General features: G+C 39.4%; 2 protein-coding genes across 3 annotated transcripts in view; both read right to left on the bottom strand.

The window, feature by feature from the left end:
- Positions 1–969: 969 nt before the first annotated feature.
- Positions 970–9,577, bottom strand: LOC132990211 (polyunsaturated fatty acid lipoxygenase ALOX15B-like). The gene is made up of 15 exons (XM_061058340.1): positions 9,425–9,577; positions 9,082–9,241; positions 8,714–8,918; positions 8,465–8,546; positions 7,123–7,245; positions 6,898–7,001; positions 6,217–6,383; positions 5,931–6,074; positions 4,935–5,138; positions 4,670–4,756; positions 4,411–4,580; positions 2,514–2,635; positions 2,271–2,371; positions 1,614–1,784; positions 970–1,393 (listed from the first exon to the last, which is right to left on the bottom strand). Exons 2-15 carry the CDS (start codon positions 9,232–9,234, stop codon positions 1,214–1,216), a joined length of 2,013 nt encoding a protein of 670 aa, XP_060914323.1. The 5' UTR covers positions 9,235–9,241; positions 9,425–9,577; the 3' UTR covers positions 970–1,213.
- A 753-nt stretch (positions 9,578–10,330) lies between these two features.
- Positions 10,331–20,840, bottom strand: part of tbck (TBC1 domain containing kinase) — a 47,634-nt gene continuing 37,124 nt past the window's right edge. For both annotated transcript variants that reach the window (XM_061058323.1, XM_061058331.1), the window contains exons 25-26: positions 19,949–20,108; positions 10,331–11,137 (exon numbers count right to left, since the gene is read on the bottom strand). In XM_061058323.1, coding sequence (XP_060914306.1) covers positions 11,027–11,137; positions 19,949–20,108 — 271 coding nt within the window. In that variant the 3' untranslated portion in view covers positions 10,331–11,026. The remainder of the gene's footprint in view (positions 11,138–19,948; positions 20,109–20,840) is intronic.

Here is a 20,840-nt window from a genome sequence, read left to right as displayed (position 1 = left end):
GAAAGATGTGTTAGGAGAGAGAGATTAAAACATAAACAAACACAGAGAAAACCAGCAACAACAAAAAACAACTATTGTTTTTATAATGATACCAGAAGGCTAATAATTAAGTAGAATGTGAGTCTAGCATGTACCTGGCTGTAGGTAATCAGCAACAACAATCTACAGAAACCTACAAAACCAGAGCACAAAAAAAGTTGAGAGAATGCAAAGGTAGTGATGTGTGTTAATGGTAAAAAAAAACCTGGTAGGTTGGCAAGACTTGAGTGTAATTTCTAGGGCGTTGGTCCAATGCAGGCCTGAGCAAGCTCAAACTTTAAAGGTCACATACACTTCAACATACACTTATATGTGTTCGATCCTGTCTACAACCCGTTATGAAAAATCCTTCCTCTCTGCATTCTCCCTGCTCCACTTTTCAGAAAATACAGTATGTGGTCAATCAGGCCAATTGGTCAGATTTTCCCCAAGGTGGGTGACACTCCCACAGCTAGGTGTTTGTTCTGCCCCCTGAGTCAGCCTCCCCACCGTAAAACAATAGGGCATGGTGCAAGAAAGCCTGAGCCACCGAAATCCTTCTAGAGGGGCGTGGTCGCAAACTACTCATTTGCATTTAAAGCTATAGACACAGAAACCGCCTGTTCTGAGCAAGGCTGAAATAGAGAGGTTTATGGCATGATAAAATACAGGATCAGAGTATATTTTGAGGAAGAAAAGCTTGATTTAAGTTTCTTTATCAGTATTACGTATGTTAATGCAACAATGCAAATGTCAGTTATACATTTTTAATTGTTTCTCAAAATACATTTCTGTCCAATTACTAGCCCAGAGTTGACAGGTTAATTTACAGATCGAGCTGTAACTCAATTTGATGGGCTATGCAGTAGTCTAAAACATAAAATGTCCCAGTTATATCACTAACTAATTCATTCTTGTTTCTTGGTGAAATAAAAGTCAGCAAACACGGGACATTTTTCATATTTTTTTAATAAAAGTTACATGTTTGTAAGAAACTTGTCATTGCAGCAGCAGATTTTGCATTTCACACGTATTGTTATAAGATGTCCTGTATATTCACAAACTAAAACTAAGAGGGTTAGGGTTAAAAATCACAGATCATCATATATTGACCACATTCAGAGGAGTGATCATACAGTTCTCCTTTCCTCACTTTTTGGTAACACAGAGCTGATGAGGTCACACTCTCTGAAATTTAAATGGCCACACTGTTTTCTACCGCTTCTGGATCCATGTATGTGTATGGGACTTCAAGGCTCTTGTTTCTGGCTTTGATTTCTGCACTCAAGGATTGGAGCTCTCCTTGAAAATCCTTTATCAGCTTGCAGGGAATCTCCTCGCTGAAATGCTCCTCAGGGTAATTTCCCAGGGCGACCTGGTGACATCAATGACATGTTTAAAGCTTTTTTCGCCCACTTAGATTCAAATGTTTATTCAATATAGTGAGACGTACAATAGGATAAATTGTGATCGTTTTTTTTTTTTTAATAAAAATTGGCTCAAAGAGCTTTTTGGTGTCACGACAATAAGCTACATTACATAACTTGGATACAAATGTGATTTATGTAGTTCTACATAAAGTCATCAATACTTACAAAGTCAGAGGACTGCTTGCTGAGTAACCACACTGTGGACATTCCCTGAACTGTCACATTGACATCAGGGAACGTCTGCAGCATGGTGGCCTCACTTGTTGTCCCCTTGGTGGTTGGTGGAGGAAGTTGCAGGGAGATGGGAGTGTTGGGCATCCAGCCACCATAGTCATACTGCGATGAATAAATGATTGACAGGCAGTGAAGTTTGCATAGAAGAAAACTTTACACAGTAATAATCCTCAGAGGATGAATCATATGACTTTAGTGACCCTCTTATTTATCCACAGGTGACACCATGAGGTTCACAAAGTGTGAGTTAAAAGATACATTTTTCTACTTTATTAGCATTAACTTTGGTTTATACATTCATATTTACATCCTCATGATCTGTCAAAACTTTGGTTTTCCTCTGACTCTGACTGACACGAGCCCAAAAACAAGATAAAATGTTTATTTATACAATATTTTGGGTCATGATAAATTACCTGAAAAGGCCACCTACATTAAGGCTATGTAAATCATTTCACCTACTAGTTAGCGTTGTCATTATGGGCATTTCTCACATTACTCTCTAAGGACGAGTATGCCTTCACTTCATTCATTAAAATTACCAACGTTCTAGTTGGTCGTTTCATTAAACAAATAAATAAAAATCACCTGTCCAGTATTCACAGCTGAGTGCTGTCCTGAGCCAGCGAAGATCACCATGGTGACAAACTTGATCAACTCAACCACTGTGGTAAGGCTCTTTGGAATTCCTGAGAATTACAGAAAACAAAGCGTATTACTTAAAGATAAAATGACTTACTTGAAGTTTGAATAATATTTGCATTATAATATAACTGTACATGAATGTCCATATTAGCATTATAAAAAAGTTATCTGGTCCTAAAAGCCCACCTGCACAGGGTTGGGAAAGGAATCCATGTTCATAAATGTCTGAAATCCACTTCTGTAGTTCAGAGTCCTGCTGGACGTCAGCATCCTTCTTGTAGTAGCAGCTGAGGATTCCCTGCACAAACCTGAGAAATGCGGAGATGATCACAACTGTGGTTGGATTTTACTGTTTTAATACCCAAGGCTGAAGAAAGAAACTCTTCTAGAACACTTCAGATGTGTCATTAGACTGCTCAGTGTTGTTCTTTTTTTAAGGACATTGGTGCAATATTTGACACACTGGATAAAAAATGGGACCAAATACATAGTTTGACATTTTCTAAATCATACCAATTCACTGACTTGTGGAGACTGATACAACGGTCATATTATCAAAGTAGCCTGGTTGTCATTCTGGACTCCACCCTATGATTCCAGTCACACATCAATTCCATGACCAAGTCTTCATCCTGCCGTCTTAAAAACATCTCCAGACTCAGGCCATCACTCGCAGACCCTGTTGCAGAATCTCTCATACACACCTTCATCACTTCTCCTCTGGATTATTGCGATGGAATCCGGGGTACCTAGTCAAGCCCTGGACGGGCTCCAGTATGTGCAGAACTCAGCTGCCAGGGTTCTCACCCGCACAAAGCCCTGGCAGCACATCAGCCTTCACTGGCTCACAGTCATGTCCTGCATCACATATACACAATCCTCCTCCACACCTACAAATCTCCCAAAATGCATTTCCCCCCCAGTGCCTTTCTGACCTCCTCAATCCCTATACTCAGTCCCGGAACAACCTCCAATCCTTGGACACTGGTTTGCACTCCTTTCCCAACACCAACCTGCAGACTTTCGGGGCAGAGCCTTCAGTGTGACAGCCCCGACCCTCTGGAACTCTCTCCCTGGAGTTATCCGCAATGCTTAGTCCCTGGACATGTTCAAAAATCTCTTGAAATCCCACCCTAATGGACTTGGTTAAGTGTTTTGTCTTTGTTTATGTGGTTTAATGTCATTGGGTCCCTTGAAAGGAGCTACATAAATTCAAGCTAATATTATTATTATAATAATAATAAAGTACAGAGCTACTGGGTGGCAATTATCCTGTTGGCCTGTCATTTGTGCTGTAATAAACCTGGAAAAATAGTTTGGGAAAGCTAACTGTTTATTGGTACTCTGTCAGGGGTCCAATACCAGAATGTTTTGTTGCATACTTTCACTTTTTTTTTACCATCTAGTATTCTTTAACAACCTGTATTGTTTGATCAATACTGTCCACTACTCTCTGAATAGTGAGTTGTTGATAATGTTGTCATGAGTCAAATACCTTAGTCATGAGTGATCAGTTGTGGCAAAATCAACCCTTCCCCCAAAGCAAAAAATATGAGCATAAAATAGCTTATAAGTCTGAATACATGGCCAGGAGCTCTTTTAAATGTAACATTTCACAGCCAGGCATATTTTAGTGCACGGCCACAAACATGAAATGAAATGAAATGTACCCAATAATCCTACAACTGTATTTTCAGTTTGCTTTCCTGCGAGGGTTTGGACACCCTGCCTGATTAAAAAAATGGACAGCTGAGTTGTCCTGTACTAGTCACCATCACTTCCTCTAATAAGAGGGTGTGATACAACTACACTTGTAAAGTTTAACACGTTTTTTACCTTGCAATGGAAATGAGGGCAAACCCTGCTCCAACATTGAAGCCTTACACTTACCTTAGTCAGACCATGCGTCTAGTTTCTTTGTTCACCAGAATATACTTCATAGCCTCGTAATGCTCTAACTCACCATAGCAAAGTGTAACACTTGATGATAACAATGGCAAACATGTGAAGAAATATTCTACACTTTTGCTCCAAAGTGTTATAATGTAGAAACATAATGTAGAATGGAAACTGCCTACAGTACCTGTGGATGATCTCCCAAACCTTCAGTCCATCATCTCTGTAGTAGTAGTTGGGCACAGCCTCCAGCCCACGCTCAGCGATGTCGTCTGGTATGCAGAGGGAGCTGTAGGTCACTGAGGACAGTGATCTCTTCAGGATTGGGAGCATTGCTTCTCCACCAGAAGCTGAAAACTAGGGGAACAGTCAATATGAGGAACAGTGTTTATGATATAAAAAACAAGAGACATTGTTAAATTAGTGTTCGGTGTATTTCTCTTTACCTGTGTGAAAACACCTGTGTCAGATATTAGAGCAAGTCGAGCCAAGAAGTTGATCTGCAGGGTGTAGCGAGTGTGAGGAATGAGGAGCTGAGGGGGGAAAAAAAACTCTCTTAGTAACAATGTTAAAAGACACGGTCATAGTTCTGATGCCTCTATACCATTTAGTATTAAGTATATACACATTAATACATTATGCTTAATAAACCTTTGCGCATATGAGAAACAGCAAGTAAAAAGCAAGGTAAGTGTTCCGTCTTGCTGTTACCTTGTACAGTGGATGCACCATGGGCACATTGCGCAGCAGAGACACAGCAAACACTTCAGCCAGCAGATGAGTGCGGAGCAGGTGAACATTGAGCTGGTGTTCGCTGAAATCTGCACTTCTCACAAAAATCTTGGCCATCAACCAGTCGTACTCGGAATCAGTAGGAAAAAAGATGGGATTGTCTTCTCCTGGAGTCTGCTTCAGCTGCAGGAGAAGAAAGGAAGGTGTTGTTCATTGAAGGTGTGTGTGTGTGTGTGTGTGTGTGTGTGTGTGTGTGTGTGTGTGTGTGTTTGTATGTGTGTGTGTGTGTGTGTGTGTTTAACAATTTTCAGTAACTGTTTTATTTCCACCAGAGTGAAAGAGGGTAGCGGGATGTTAATTGGCATGAAAAGACAAAATATATATTTCTCTGATTCTTATTCTTTGCACAAGTTTGCACACTAACTACAAAGGGTAATATCTGTCTGTCTGTCTGTCTGTCTGTCTGTCTGTCTGTCTGTTTTGCCTGTCAACCCACAAAACAAAGAAGCTTTGAATCTTTACTTGCACACTAACAGGAGCCATTCTCACAATCTCAAATCACACACATCCTACCAATAGACCGGTTTCTGGTCTCTCCCTCTGCTCTACCACCCCAGCATCCACCTAAAGGTTCTGACCAGAGTTTTAAGATATTATGTCATCACTTCTCAATTTCTGTTTTTGAAATAAATCTACATCCTAAACGCCAAATTCAAACTATGTACAGGCTACAGCTGCTGCAATAAATATTTCAAACATGCAAACGTGTATTTTTTAATACTTGATATCCCAAATGCTTTAGCTGCTCCATAGATTAGCGCTAAGCTGTGGTCAGGACTTTTAATACATTCGTTATTTTATCATAACGTCCTGTTTGCATGTAAACCTGCCTCTTACTGTTAAAATAATAACCAGTTGCAGCTTTATTATTGGCTTTATTTAATTTATTAAATTAAATTAAATTAAATATTTTACCTGGATAGCGATTGGAATCAGCTTGTCATCAGGTGTTTTGTGGAGCAGGACGAGGGGAGCCATCAAGTACTGCTTCTTCCCGTTGATGATGTTTGCCTCCACTCCATCCAAGCGCTTGTAGTCACACAGGTATATGTTTCCTTTCTATATGAAATTAAAGAGAGGATGGGAAATGACTTGATGTGAATATTACCCAAAATAAATGTAGCATGCAAGTTTCACATTTAACATGTCATGGGGCAAAACAATATTCTAATAATAAGATAAAAACTGTCAAAACAATCACCTTCATTTCATCTTCCAAGCTACATTGATCAGGGAGGCGGACCATGCCATCAGTGACAGGAAAGTTCTCCGGTAGGACTGAACAGCGTCGGATTAGTATGGGGTTGATGCCATTGAGGTACTGGTAGCCGAAAAAGGCGTCCTCTTTCCAATGTTCCTGAACATAGTCTGGAAATAGAAGAGCTGAACTTCAAAGATTTCCAAACGTATAGACAAAAAATCTCGCTAAAAAAACAATGATTATAAGTTTAACTGTTCACCACTTGTGAATTAGAAAAGAGGAAATAGCTGTTTTCCTACAAACATGATCGGTCACTGGTTCAAATTGTTTGCTATTGAGTTTTCATACAGGATTTTGATTACATGCAAAGTCAGCAAAGCATGTTATAAGAAAACTTGCACATGTCAAGAAACAGCAAATAAAGAGTCAAATAAAGAGTCAAATAAAGTCAAATAAAGAGTCAAATAAAGAGTCAAATAAAGTCAAATAAAGAGTCAAATAAAGTCAAATAAAGAGGCCAATAGCCCATTCAGTATTCAATGAAACCTATGGCTTTCCTCAGGAATGTAAACAATTGTGATACTCCTTCAGTAGCATAATGGAATACAGTTAAATATACAAAGAACACAGATGAATGTCTTAACATGCATAACAAGTACTCTATTGAACTCCCCTTATTACCTGATATGGCAGTCCGCTTGCAGCAGAACACCCGTTCAATGTCCTCAATATCAGTCCAGTTCTTTTTGCAACGAGCCAGTCCATTAAGTTGCAGCTCAGTCAGTCTTGGAAATAAAAGTAAAGAACATTCTAATTACAATGTTTTAAGTCATTTCCTGACTTCATGTAGGTGAGGCAGGTTCATGCTTCTATGAATAGATCTTTGACAGAATCTGAGGACTTTACCCTGAAGCTGCAGTGAATAAAAACTCTGAGGTCTTGGTGAAGGAGAAGCGGACCTCACAAGGCAGAGAGAGAGGGTTGTCTGCCTTCATACAATGGGGTATTCCTTCTTTATACACATCCCAGCTGAGGAAAACAGAGAGATCAAAGTTAGAAAGCTTTTGTATTTAAAACAGTAGTGTAGCTGCAGTTTAATTTAGAGTATGAATGCGTTGTAGACATGACACATATTTCTCCAAATTGCAATTGTAGTGCATGGTTCTAGGATACCACATTTTCAATAAACTTTGTTGAGTAGGAAAATCATTGTTGTATCCCCCGTGGCTGCTCAGTGAACTGTAGTTAGCCCACTCCTGTGCTCCATTAGCATGCACAAGCATTCTGGGAACTGGCCGAAAAACCTACTTGACGCAATGCAATAAGTGATTGACCAGCCTCACATTCATTTGACACTTTTGCCCTGTACAGTCACATATTTCATCCTGGTCAATATCTATGCCTATCTATCTTAGCTTAGTAACATACAACTATGATTATAATTTGCAATCAACAACAGGAGAAAGCAAGCGGGCTAAAGTTAGCTTGCTTGCACTTACTCAAATTCATACTGGTGTGCATTGGTCTCTCAATGATTTTTCAAACTACTTTATCGTCAATCACTTTAATGAGACAAATAATGAGAAAAATAAGACATTCGAGCTCCTGAGAGGAACTTTCAGTTTATGTGGATTTTGGCGCCCCCTGTGGACACAGCTGTAACGGCTCTTATGACTGCAGAGGTTAACCAGTGAACGGATATAGGTTCAAGAACTGGTCTTGCCTTGATAAATGGATTCTCTACAACTATCCATTTCCAGTATCTTAACCTTGTTGTCCAAGAAAGGCTTATCTCAATAAAATACTTTTTTTTGGACGCATTGCTCAGTGTTGTTGACACCAGCAAGACGTCCTAAGCTAAAGAAAGCTGACGTTGCTAACTGTTTGCTGAAGAGACACAAGGTAGGCTAACATGCATAGACTTCATTTTTGTCCCTCTGTAAGATGTAAACTAAGTGCTTTACATAGAAATCACCCCACAGACTGTTGTAGACAACAGAGGAGGATGGGAAGCTTTCTTTTTAAAAAACATGTGACAATCTGTTTACACATTAGCACTAAAAGGAGACTGCTGCAAGTAAATAGTTTAACACTGTATCTAAGTAAACCTCTGGCAGGGTCATCAGTGTCAAAAAGTCATTTGTAAATAATTATAATTAACATATTCAACAAGATGTTGAGCAGGTTTGGATTAATATCACTACCAGGATGTGTAAAACTTGAATATGTATAATCTCAAAGCTCTCACCGGTAATCATCCTCTCGCTGCTTTAGCTCCTGCTGTCGACTGTACTTGCCAAGATGATGGGTGTCATCAAAGACTGTCAGAGCTTAAAGCAAGAAACACATCAAGACTTCAAATAGTCTCAAAATACCATGTTGGCATAAAATACATCTACTTTAGCCTTCTTGGTCTGTAGGTGGCAGAACTGATCTTTACTTAATGTTTGGTGTAGTCAGTTAGCTGCTTATGTAAGACAAGCAAGTGCCCACTAACCTCTTCCCTCTCTGAAGCGGTACACCGCACTGTCAGTGATCCAGCGGTAGATAGGGACGGTGTAGGTGACTCCCTCAGGCGATTTCACTTCCACCTTGGTAGGGAACCAACTGTCTTCAGGAAAAAGCGGGAGACGCTGTTTGTCCAGCTCTATCAGGACTAGCTTTCCAATGGAGGCAGAGTTGCAGATGGAAAAACAAGACACCTGGAAAATGAGAGAAAAGCTCTGAAACTACCAACAAAAGATGACCAAGCTGAGGATTGACATCAGATACACTAAATTGGTATTAAAGGGGTGATTGTCTTAAGGAGGAAAAGTTGAAGAAGCATGTTGTGCATTTTAAACATAACGAATATTTCAGACTTACTGCTCCAGTGGTGAAGGCTAAAGCCCCTTTGAAGTTTCTGAGCCAACTGCGACCACTCTCCCCATCTGTCCCCACCAGCTTAATGAAGATATGGTTAAAAGTGGAAGCACCAGCAATAGCGCCAGTGGTTATGGTCACCTGATATTTCACCATTTTCACTCTGGAAAGCAGAACAATGTTGAGGAGTTAAAAACAAAAGTATTAAATTGATAATCACCTGATGAGCCTGAGGGCAAAACTACTGGATCTGGAAACAATAAAAGAGGCAATAAAATATTCACGATAGTCTTCTCCCAGTTAGTCATTCCTGAAAAATCAAATACATGTCTTACACCTGTCTTACCTGCTAATGAGGCCAAGAAGTTCCTTTGATGACTTGCCCTTATGATTAAAGCTATCCCCACTGACTTCTTTTTAAATAGACTCTAGTGGGAGTGTCCTTGAGGGAATGTTGAACATGTACAAACAATTGCCAACTTTGCAAAACCACAAGATTCGATGCAGATTGGCACATCCTATGGTGGTGCAGAAAAAAAAACAGCTTTTTAACAGCTTAATGTGAAATCATCACACTCAACGATAAAACTTATATGTTTTAATGAAAAACAAAGAAAAAATTATGTTTCAATTATACACAATGTGACATGATATTAAACAATTTCTTAAAATGTGATTGGATTTTTAATTGAATTTTAACATACTTTATTAATCCCTGAGGGAATTTCTGGTTTTACACTCTGTTATTGACAGAGAGAGAGACAGGCTTCTCACACACACAGGCCTGAAATATACACATGCACAAATAGGACTTGAGGACATGCATTAGTGGAGAGATGTCAGAGTGGGGCTGCTACAAAGGGACCTTGCCAAATCTCTAGGGAGTGCACTGCCTTGCTCAGAGTCACCTCGGCATTGCGCGGGAAGTGACCTGGCACCTCTCCAGCTACCAGACCAACTTCCATACTTCGGCCCGCACCTGGACTTGAACTGGCAACGCTTTGGCTCCAAACCCAAGTCCCTACAGTCTGAGCTACTGCCGCCCAAACATAGTCAATACTGAAGATCTTGCTGCTGTGAAAGTTTCTTGTGATGCAACTAATACTTACCGGTAAGAAGCCACCAAAAACATTGTGCAGAAATCACTGTGTCTTCTTGTTGTTGTTTCTCACATATACTGTAAAACTTAGCTGCCTATTTATTCATTGGTTCACCCGTTTAATCTATGACAAACTACACCAGCTCTCACAAATTATTACTGCACAAAGTCTTTAATGTTCAGTATTTGTCTCAATTGTCAGAAATGGTAAAATCATATCGTATCATAAATGAATGATAGAATAGAAAATGCATGATATAATGTTTATGCATTGCTTCTTTGTTAGTTCTTATTCTCTGTTTACACACGAGGGGAGCTTGGTATTAGTAATACTTTTAATGCAATGCAGTCAGTTCATTTAACTATAGCATTAATTATGCAAAGACATGGTAATGAATGCCTCTCTGACAGTGTTAAAAAAAAACTGCACATAACGGACATCATGACACAGACAGGACAGTTTGATTTGTACTTGTGTAGCTGCTGAGTATTTAACACATTTCTAATGATCAACTGGCTCAGAACAGACATTATAACAGACAGTGCATTATTGGTCACAGACAGATCAGTTTCAGTATGTGGCTACAACAACACATGGCAATTAATCCAGGAAAAAAAAAAAAGATTCATTCTTGTTTTAAGACAGCAAAACAACAACAAATGCTCTGTTAGGCATGTTAGCTTAACAAATCAAATTGGATTTAATTTGCACAATAGTTCTTTAAACATTGTGTTAAATGTATCAGTAAAGTGACGAGACTGTTTTTGTTCCCCTTTTCAAATTCAGCTAATGACAATTTCCAGTCTTTCCGCTCATCCCTTTTGTTTATGTGGAGCTGACGTATGGGCTCAGATCTGAGGGGAGGGGACGGTCAAGAGTCCAGTGGGCTTCAGCTTGTTGATCCCTCCATCCAGGATACAAACCCGTGGGAAATTGACCTTCACCAGGTGGGATGCAAACTGGAAAAAATAGAAAAGAGAAATTGACAAGTGATTTTCACCTCAGGTGACTCAGATGGTTTCTGTGATCTTGGAGTTACTACAGTGTCCTCCTGCAGTTGCAAAACACGAGATTTACTCGTCATATCTTTTCGCAATAACAGTCATCCACAATATGTGAGGACTGACATGTACTATGTGAAATGCATTTCAAAACTTGGCAAATATCTGTATATGTACAGAGACAGATGACACAAAACACACGTCTTTGACTGTGCGAGAGAAAGTGAGATTTAATATATAGAAGAATACCTGCCCTCTGTAGTTGCTCGACACAATCAATTAAAATGCACTCAATCCAATAAAACACTCTACAGTTGCAATTTAGTTTTTATCAACACTTCTCTGACAGTTAGTTTCAATTAAATTTCAATGCAATTTATTTGCACAAGATTGGACATGTGGGGGCGCCTGTGAGTGTGCAAACGCCCCTTGTACAGATGCTATGCCACAGGTTTGAATCTGACCTGTGGCTAATTTCCCGTGTGCTATTCCCCGGTAGACTTGGTAGACTGGTTAAAGTACTACAGCAGGCAGGTGGTCAGAAAGGCGACTTCCCTCCTGCAGAGCCCAGATCACCCTCTCTATGCAGAGTTTAGTCCTCTCCCCTCTCGCAGACGGTACAGACTGCCTGTGGTGAAGAGGCATCGGCTCTCATTTGTACCTGCTGCTATTTTTCTGTTTAATAGCAGTTGAATTTTAAACACAGTTTCATGTTAATATACAGGGCACTCGTTGGTAAAATCTCTTCTTACTTGACTACTCTCTTGTCTACAAACAAGGCTTGGCAACTTATAACAAATCAAGGTGTATGACGAACTGGTCAAAGACTGCTCTTAGTAATGCTGCACCCATCATGTTTTCACATGACAGCTGTCCTCTCTTGTAACACTTCTGACTGAAAGTAAATGCAACTGATTCAAAATGTGACTTATGCAACAAGGCATGCGTATGCAAGAATGAACACATGTTTATGAATGTCTCTGGAATACTTTTAACCGTGTGAAAATGTTTGTTTTGTTGTGTCTTTCAACGTATTGCTGCGGGGCATCACTAGTCACGAGCATCACAAGTCCTCTCTGCTAAAACAAAGGATATATAAAAACATAAATATATTAAAATATAAATACAAGCTCCACACAAACACACACACACACAAACACCAAAAACAAAGGAGATGACGGTTGTTAGTAGAGAAAGGTACTGTATGAATGCTAAAGGTATATTTTTTTCTAAATGTTTTTTCTGTCTATCTATCCAGGTTCTTCTGTGTGTTGTAGCAGGAAATTACACATTTGGCTAAAAACACCTCTCAATCTTTCTTTCTTTAGAATGAGGGGTCATTTTGCTCTTTCCATTAGACTTCAGAAATTGGGGCTTTTTTTTTCAAAATCACAGAAGGAAAAAGTCTTGTATTTCCGCACAGTGGACACTGTTAGAAAATGTGATTCTGTCTTGAGAGCGCCCTCATCACAATGACAGCAGAGCATGTTGTCTCCTTGCAGCTGGTCTGCTGTCTTTAGTCAGTGATAGTAGGTCTGGGCGATATGAACTCAAATCAACATCACGATTAATTGAACATTTTACCTCGATGACGATTAATCAATGATTATTTTGTTTTTTGCCCTCACAGTTCACTGAAATTGTCTCTACTGTAAATATGCTCAACTATTAAAGCTGGGATGTTTTTTCTAATGAAAGGGTGCATATCTGATTAACTATTTTGTGGTAATCAATTAAATATTTCAAACTGAAATCAAAGAATAGCTTGAAATGAAAACGACACATTTTAGTTTTAAATTAGAAATGAACTTCTCTAAAACAGTAGAAAATGAATAACTTGCATTTCTTGCAAACAGTTTTTCCGCCGTGTGTACAGTTAACTTATTTTTGTTCAGTATCGTCTTCCCTAAAGACAAAATGTGTCCAAATGACGGACATTGCTTCCATGTCGCTGATTGAATGTGTCGTCACTTGTCTCTGCCCTGAAAATAATCAAAATAATCGACATGGGCAAGATTACGTCGGTTAGAGGTTCTGAATGTCGGTTTCGACCACTCTCCGCTGCCCCGCCCTAAGTGATAGGGTCACTGAGTCTATTCATTAAACAAAAAAAGATACTGTTGTTTGACCTACAGTACAGTGCAAAAGTTTTAGGCAGGTGTGAAAAAATGCTGTAAACTAAGAATGCTTTAAAAAAAAAAAATGGTAGTGTTAATAGTTTATTTTCATCAATTAACAAAATGCAGTGAATGAACAGAATAGAAATCTAAATCAAATCAATATTTGGTGTGACCACCCTTTGCCTTCAAGACAGCATCAATTCTACTAGGTCGGCTGGATGTAGGCTTCCTCAAATCCTTCTGTCTCTTCATTTAATCCCAGACACACTCGATGATGTTGAGCTCAGGGCTCTGTGGGGGCCATGCCATCACTTCCAGGACTTCTTGTTCTTCTTTACGCTGAAGATAGTTCTTAATGACCTTGGCTGCATGTTTGGGGTCGTTGTCCTGCTGCAGAATAAATTTGGGGCCAATTATACGCCTCCCTGATGGTATTGCATGATGGATAAGTATCTGCCTGTATTTCTCAGCATTGAGGATACCATTAATCCTGACCAAATCTCCAACTTCATTTGCAGAAATGCAGCCCCAAACTTGCAAGGAACCTCCACCATGCTTCACTGTTGCCTGCAGACACTCATTATTGTACTGCTCTCCAGCCCTTCGGCGAACAAACTGCCTTCTGCTACAGCCAAATATTTCAAATTTTGACTCATCAGTCCAGAGCGCCTGCTGCCATTTTTCTGCACCCCAGTTCCTATGTTTTTGTGCATAGTTGAGTCGCTTGGCCTTGTTTCCATGTCGGAGGTATGGCTTTTTGGCTGCAACTCTTCCATGAAGACCACTTCTGGCCAGACTTCTCCGGACAGTAGATGGGTGTACCTGGGTCCCACTGGTTTCTGCCAGTTCAGAGCTGATGGCACTGCTGGACATCTTCCGATTTCGAAGGGAAATAAGCTTGACGTGTTTTTCATCTGCTGCACTAAGTTTCCTTGGCCGACCACTGCGTCTACGATCCTCAACGTTGCCCGTTTCGTTGTGCTTTTTCAGAAGAGCTTGAACAGCACATCTTGAAACACCAGTCTGCTTTGAAATATTTGTCTGGTAGAGACCTTGCTGATGCAGTATAACTACCTTGTGTCTTGTTGCTGTGCTCAGTCTTGCCATAGTGTATGACCTGTGACATGAAACTGTCTTCCACAACCTCACCTTGGTAGCAGTGTTTGGCTGTTCCTCACCCAGTTTTAAGCCTCCTACACAGCTGTTTCTGTTTCAGTTAATGACTGTGTTTCAACCTACATGTGACATTGATGAGCATTAGCACCTGTTTGGTATAATTGGTTGATCATACACCTGACTACAATCCTACAAAATCCTTGACTTTTTGCAAGTGTACCTATAAGAATTGATGCTGGTTTGAAGGCAAAGGGTAGTAACACCAAATATTGATGTGATTTAGATTTTTCTTTTGTTCGCTCACTTTGCATTTTGTAAATTGAGAAAAATAAACAATCATTATTTATATTTTTGAAAGCATTCTTAGTTTACAGCATTTTTTCACACCTGCCTAAATCTTTTGCACAGTACTGTATTTAACTTTGGTTTAGCAACACATTGCCTTTGTTTGACGTTTGTGTGGTTTTTCATATGTCAGTGTGAAGAAATCTGATGCTGAAACATCTGTATCCAACTGTTAGATTATATCTTACACAACAGCTGTTATGAAATTTTAATGAACTTGCAATGTGTGAACCAAGAGTGCTGTTGAAAATGTTTCATTTCAGTTGACACACAAGCACACACGCGCACGCCTTAAATGCTTAAATGCCAATAGGTTATAATAAAAATGAAAGGATTTCAAAGAAGCCTGAACCCACTGTGAGTGCACTAATGAAAATACCACTGCTGCGATGTGAATGACATTTAAGCACAATTGAATCTTTTTTTTATCGACCTTTAATTTTGCCACCTGCTCCACGTCACTGAGCTCTATCATAAATCTTTGAGTGTGGGGGGTTTGCCAGGTTTGGTGTGGTTCAGGTGTTAGTGTTCTCTTTAACCTGGAGTGGACCAATAGGCTTCTTGCAAAACACAGAATCTTAAAATAATTTGACCTACGCCTGTGTTATAAAGCTGATTTTGTACCTCTGCTTAAACTAAAAGGACATGATGATTTCTGTGCTAATGATTTCAAAGACACAAAAGACATGATTTGCAGTAGGTCCCTTAATAAGATCCTAATCATGAATCAAGCCATAAAAAGTTAAAAAGAACGTTTTTACAGAACTTTTTCTGCAAAGGAAGTCGTAAAAAACAGTTTCATGTTAATATACAGGGCACTCGTTGGTAAAATCTCTTCTTACTTGACTACTCTCTTGTCTACAAACAAGGCTTGGCAACTTATAACAAATCAAGGTGTATGACGAACTGGTCAAAGACTGCTCTTAGTAATGCTGCACCCATCATGTTTTCACATGACAGCTGTCCTCTCTTGTAACACTTCTGAAGAGCTAGTGACTAATTTACTGACTGAAAGTAAATGCAACTGATTCAAAATGTGACTTATGCAACAAGGCATGCGTTTGCAAGAATGAACACAAGAATATTTATGAATGTCTCTGGAATACTTTTAACCGTGTGAAAATGTTTGTTTTGTTGTGTCTTTCAACGTATTGCTGCGGGGCATCACTAGTCACGAGCATCACAAGTCCTCTCTGCTAAAACAAAGGATATATAAAAACATAAATATATTAAAATATAAATACAAGCTCCACACAAACACACACACACACAAACACCAAAAACAAAGGAGATGACGGTTGTTAGTAGAGAAAGGTACTGTATGAATGCTAAAGGTATATTTTTTTCTAAATGTTTTTTCTGTCTATCTATCCAGGTTCTTCTGTGTGTTGTAGCAGGAAATTACACATTTGGCAGTAGATCCCTTAATAAGATCCTAATCATGAATCAAGCCATAAAAAGTTAAAAAGAACGTTTTTACAGAACTTTTTCTGCAAAGGAAGTCGTCCTTTATTTTGCACAAATTTCTTGAACATTTCTCGCAACCTGGTTTGAAACTGAGCCCACGCTGCTTCGTCCATAAATATTCAGGACCGTCTCTTCAATTAGGAAGAGCTCGTGATTTTGCTCTTTTTCATTCCAACATATGGAAGGAGGACATCTTTTCTAAATTGAGATGTTGCCTGAAGCCACATCCCTGCTGAGTTTTTAAATTTGAGATTGGCTAATTTATTCTAAGGAGAGCACAAAAGTGGAATTTATAATGATCAATATGCTTCTCCGTTCTGTTATGCTGAAAGGAGCAAAGTTATTTCTGTGCACTGAAATGTCAAAGACAATGAATGATTCATGTAAAACACAGTCTCATCCTCTGCTTAGGTCCTGGGGTCTTTTAGAGAAAGGCCAAAGACAGAGTCGCTTTTATTTTGCCACACCGTACAACAGACTCGTTAGCCTAAACCACAGAGATCTTAAGAGTATTTTATCAAAGAAAACCTGGCGCAGAGGAGCTGTTTAATGAGCCAATTGTTTTCATTTGCACAAAGACTTCTGTCTACCTCAAGATTTTCTGGGTTTTCTCCACGCTGCTGTGGATTTTGAAAGACAGATGCCTGGATATGGAGGATTAGTGTCTTAGCAAAATCTTTCATGTTAGCACGAGAAGGTTCCCTGCTTCAGTCCCAGCACCGGTACAAACATGATATATTTCCTGACCTTAAAAATTCCATTTTCTTCTTTGTTTAGTATTTGGGTGCCAGGCACGTTGCATGGTGAACATGTGAAAGAAGAGGCTCAAACAGATAGCAGGTGACTTCATTCCAGGCGTAAAGCAAGTGGTGGGTTTCTTTGTTAGGAAATCTATCTTAGAAATTTGCTAAGAATAGATGTCCCCAAATTGTGTGTGATTCATTCTGCTCCCATTCTGGGGATTTTTTTTTACAGCCTAAAAGTAATGACTTTATTTGAAAAGCGTAGAATTAGCCAAATAGTCATAAAAAAAGAAAAACAGGAAATGTACACCAATTGAGTGGATATGCTGATTTAGGCTGTACAGTAAAGCTGTTGCTTCTTTACATTAAATCACTATTAATGTAACAGGACATATATATTGATTCATTGGCAAATCCTCATTGAAGATATGTTGAATCAGAGTCCAGTTCCATTATGCACAGCTGCCCCATGTATGTACAATGATTTAAGTACATGCAACACCAGGTATCAGGCTAAATTAAGCCAAACACATCAGCACACATCTAGTGGGTCTGCTCTCAATTGTTAATCAGTCATTTTATGTGGGAAATGTCTAACACATGGATCATTAATCTCTTTTTCCTAATATTAACAGAAAAAAAATCATTCTCCATTGCAGAGCTAATGTTTGTACAGATTTTATGATTGAGCTCAAAAGAGAAGGAAACGATGTGACTGGCTCATAATTGTATATAAGCACACCCTCCAATATTCCTCCTCACCTAGCTCTATTGCATTGCTGGACATACGTGGACTAAGACAGCAGGAGACATTGCATTTTAAATATTGTCCTCGGTCTATAACCACTCCATGGGGACGGGGTCTTTTTAGGACATACTACCGTAAGGGCACAGCAGAGCTTTTAGCTGAATGCTAACTGGCAAACATGCTTATAGTGACCATGTTAAAATGTTTAGGATTCATGGGATCTCGTTAGCATATTAGCATGCTAGAATTAGCCTCTAGGTTTGCATGTAATTCATAGCTTTCAGTCACGTGACCAGCGCGGAGGGCAAAAAGTGCTCAGGAAAATAGTGGTTACCGTTGAAAACATTGTAGAACTGCAGCACGGGCATTATATTTTAAAATTTACTACAAACGACACATGTTTATATCACCTGACAACCGAAGTTAACAGAGCTATTAAAATAAATTGTGAGTTTTGGGCTCTTGCGACCCTCATACAACAAACGGGACACTATTTGATATCGCTACAAACGGCAAAGTCCCTGCTGGTGTTACGGTTTAAAGAGTGACCATGTTATCTGGTGACTTTCAGCTGAATGCGTGACGTCATGTGAAAGCTTTGAATTGGCCACCAAATGAAGAAGGTTTGACTTAACAATGGCGCTAGATGTGAAGTCAGAGGTTTCAGGAAAAAATCAAATGCCCGATAGGCTAATTGACACCCATTATATTTCCTTTCTATCATAGAAGGTTTTATTATCTAAAATAAAACATGACAAAACATGGCCTTCAGCTTTACACAGTCGTATACTGTGTTTACTGTTTCATGTTCTCCTGTCTGAGCTCGATTACCCGCCAGTCTCACTTACATCCTTGACCACAAAGACGATAGACATACTCAGACAGACATCCGGCTTTGTTTCCATGTAACTTATGAATACTTGATAGGATGAACTGGAACACTGGATAACTACAAATATGTATTTTACACTTTACTTTGAAGAAAATGAAGGAACGCAAGAAGTTTAATGCTGTATAGATCTCCATATTAAAATGTATCTCCAGATGGACTACAGTATCACGAGTCTCGTTTTTGAGAATATTTCTTGTAATTCATTTGTAGAGATTTATGTTGTTGTTGAATTTGTTTAAATGAATGTTTAGTGGTGTAAGTAGAATACATTTCTAATTGTTGTTTCTCAGATGAGGGTACATAAGAGTTTGGATAATGTTGTTTTTGGGTAGTTCCATATGAACATTTTTAAAATCAGGTAGGGATCCAGATCATTCAAAACAATCAATGCATCAGAAATTCCTCCTTAAACGACATGCACTCATTAGCCACATGCTGTTTGTAGTCTGACTAATCTAACTCTAACACCAGTGAGATCCAGCTGATGATCAGAAAGGTTTTAAGGAAGACAAGATGACCCTGAGGTCTGCTTTCACTGCCCCTGACATGACCCCCACCAAAGACCCTAAAGGGATCAAAAGAAGCTCCTCTAAGAATCCTGTAGACCATCCGGCTATTTCCATAGAATGCTGTAGCCATGTGCTAAAATACAGCTAAACATTTGGAAAATCTCAGATGATCGCCAAAGCGATAACCATTTTTTTGCGAGGGGAAAATACATGACTCAGCAAAGTCAATGGGCAGTCCAAGTAATTCTTGTTAAGACATCTTCTTCCAAAGCACAAATATGAATAACAACAACAAATATTAAAATAGTGACTATGCAGGAAACAGTTCGATAATTCCGTCTGAGTCAAACCCGCCCACGTGGTGCTTGCTTGGTTTAAAAATGCATCAATAAACAGGGAGGGAGTTTATGGATTAAGAAGCAGCACAGGGCACTTTCACAACACCAGGAAGTATAATGTTACCCTTGTTTATCTAAATCTGCTTTAACTACTGCCCTCCCTCTCTTTTCTGTCAATGACGATAAAGAACTTGAATACATAACTCAAACTCAATATCCAAGGCACAGTCAAACAATAATGGTACCACTTTACGCCTGCCAGAGATATCATTAAAGCTGATTACATTGTCTCACAGAAAAAGCACTGACCTTGACAACACAACAAAGAGCTTGTAATATCTCAATAGAAACCAATACAATGCAAATCTTTGGTATATATATATCAGAGTAAAAGCATGCAGTGATTAAAGACTGTGTATGTATGGCTGTGCTGCACACAGGTGTGTGTGTGTATGTTTTGTGTGAGTGTGTGTGTGTGTGTGCCCTCTCACCACAGCAGCACTCTTCATGACGTGACTAATGACCACGATGACTCGTCCTCTGTAGTTCTGGAGGGTTCCTGTCGCAGGACACTGCAGCAGCTCGCTGTCAGCGCCGAACGCTGAGCTGAAGGGGATGTTGATGCTGCCGGATATATGGCCTCTGCTGAAGCTAGGGACAGCGGGGGTTAAGGAGCAGAGCTTTCACTGACTGGGCCCGGGGTGAAACAATGACATGGAACCTTTTTTTTTTTTTTTTTTTTTTTTAAATTGAGCTACACCTCGAAAATTCATAGGAACCAAATATATCCTGGAATGACAGATATGCAACAGACGGGAGGAAACTATATCAAGCCTGCACAATGATACCGTTATTAGAGAGCGTATTATACAGCTTATCAAACCGAGTCCTAATTCAAACAGTATGTAAGGCGAGCTTTGAGAAAGCAGGGAAAAACTGGCTGTTAAAGCAGTCATGAGGAAAGGAGAATAAAGAAAAAGATACAGGATACATAATGAAAGAGAAATCAAGAGAAAAGAAAAGTAGAAAAGGAAAGGGAGTAAAAAAGGCCTTGGTGAGGGAAAGTATCAGCACAGGGACAGTGTTATATAATTGAAAGATAGCTCTGGAGAAAAGGAGATTGTCCTGTTCCTTCGAGTGTCGCTATTGCCATTATGGCTTCATACTTTACGATAAGTGGTGCTCAGCTCCTTCTCTGTAAAATCACAGTGTTCACTAAATCACATCGAGTGCCACAAGAACATTTAGAGTCAGTATATTACATAATCCAGTGTATAACCCTCAATCCCATTGGAGTAGAATCCGCCGATGAACTGCGAGAGGCACATGCCAGTTGTTTCACGACCGAGATGAATCGCTGAATACCTTGACAGCTAAATCTAG

Source organism: Labrus mixtus, chromosome 2 (assembly GCF_963584025.1).
Source record: "Labrus mixtus chromosome 2, fLabMix1.1, whole genome shotgun sequence".
NCBI classification, from domain to species: domain Eukaryota; kingdom Metazoa; phylum Chordata; class Actinopteri; order Labriformes; family Labridae; genus Labrus; species Labrus mixtus.
This window is presented reverse-complemented; position numbering and strand designations above follow the sequence as displayed.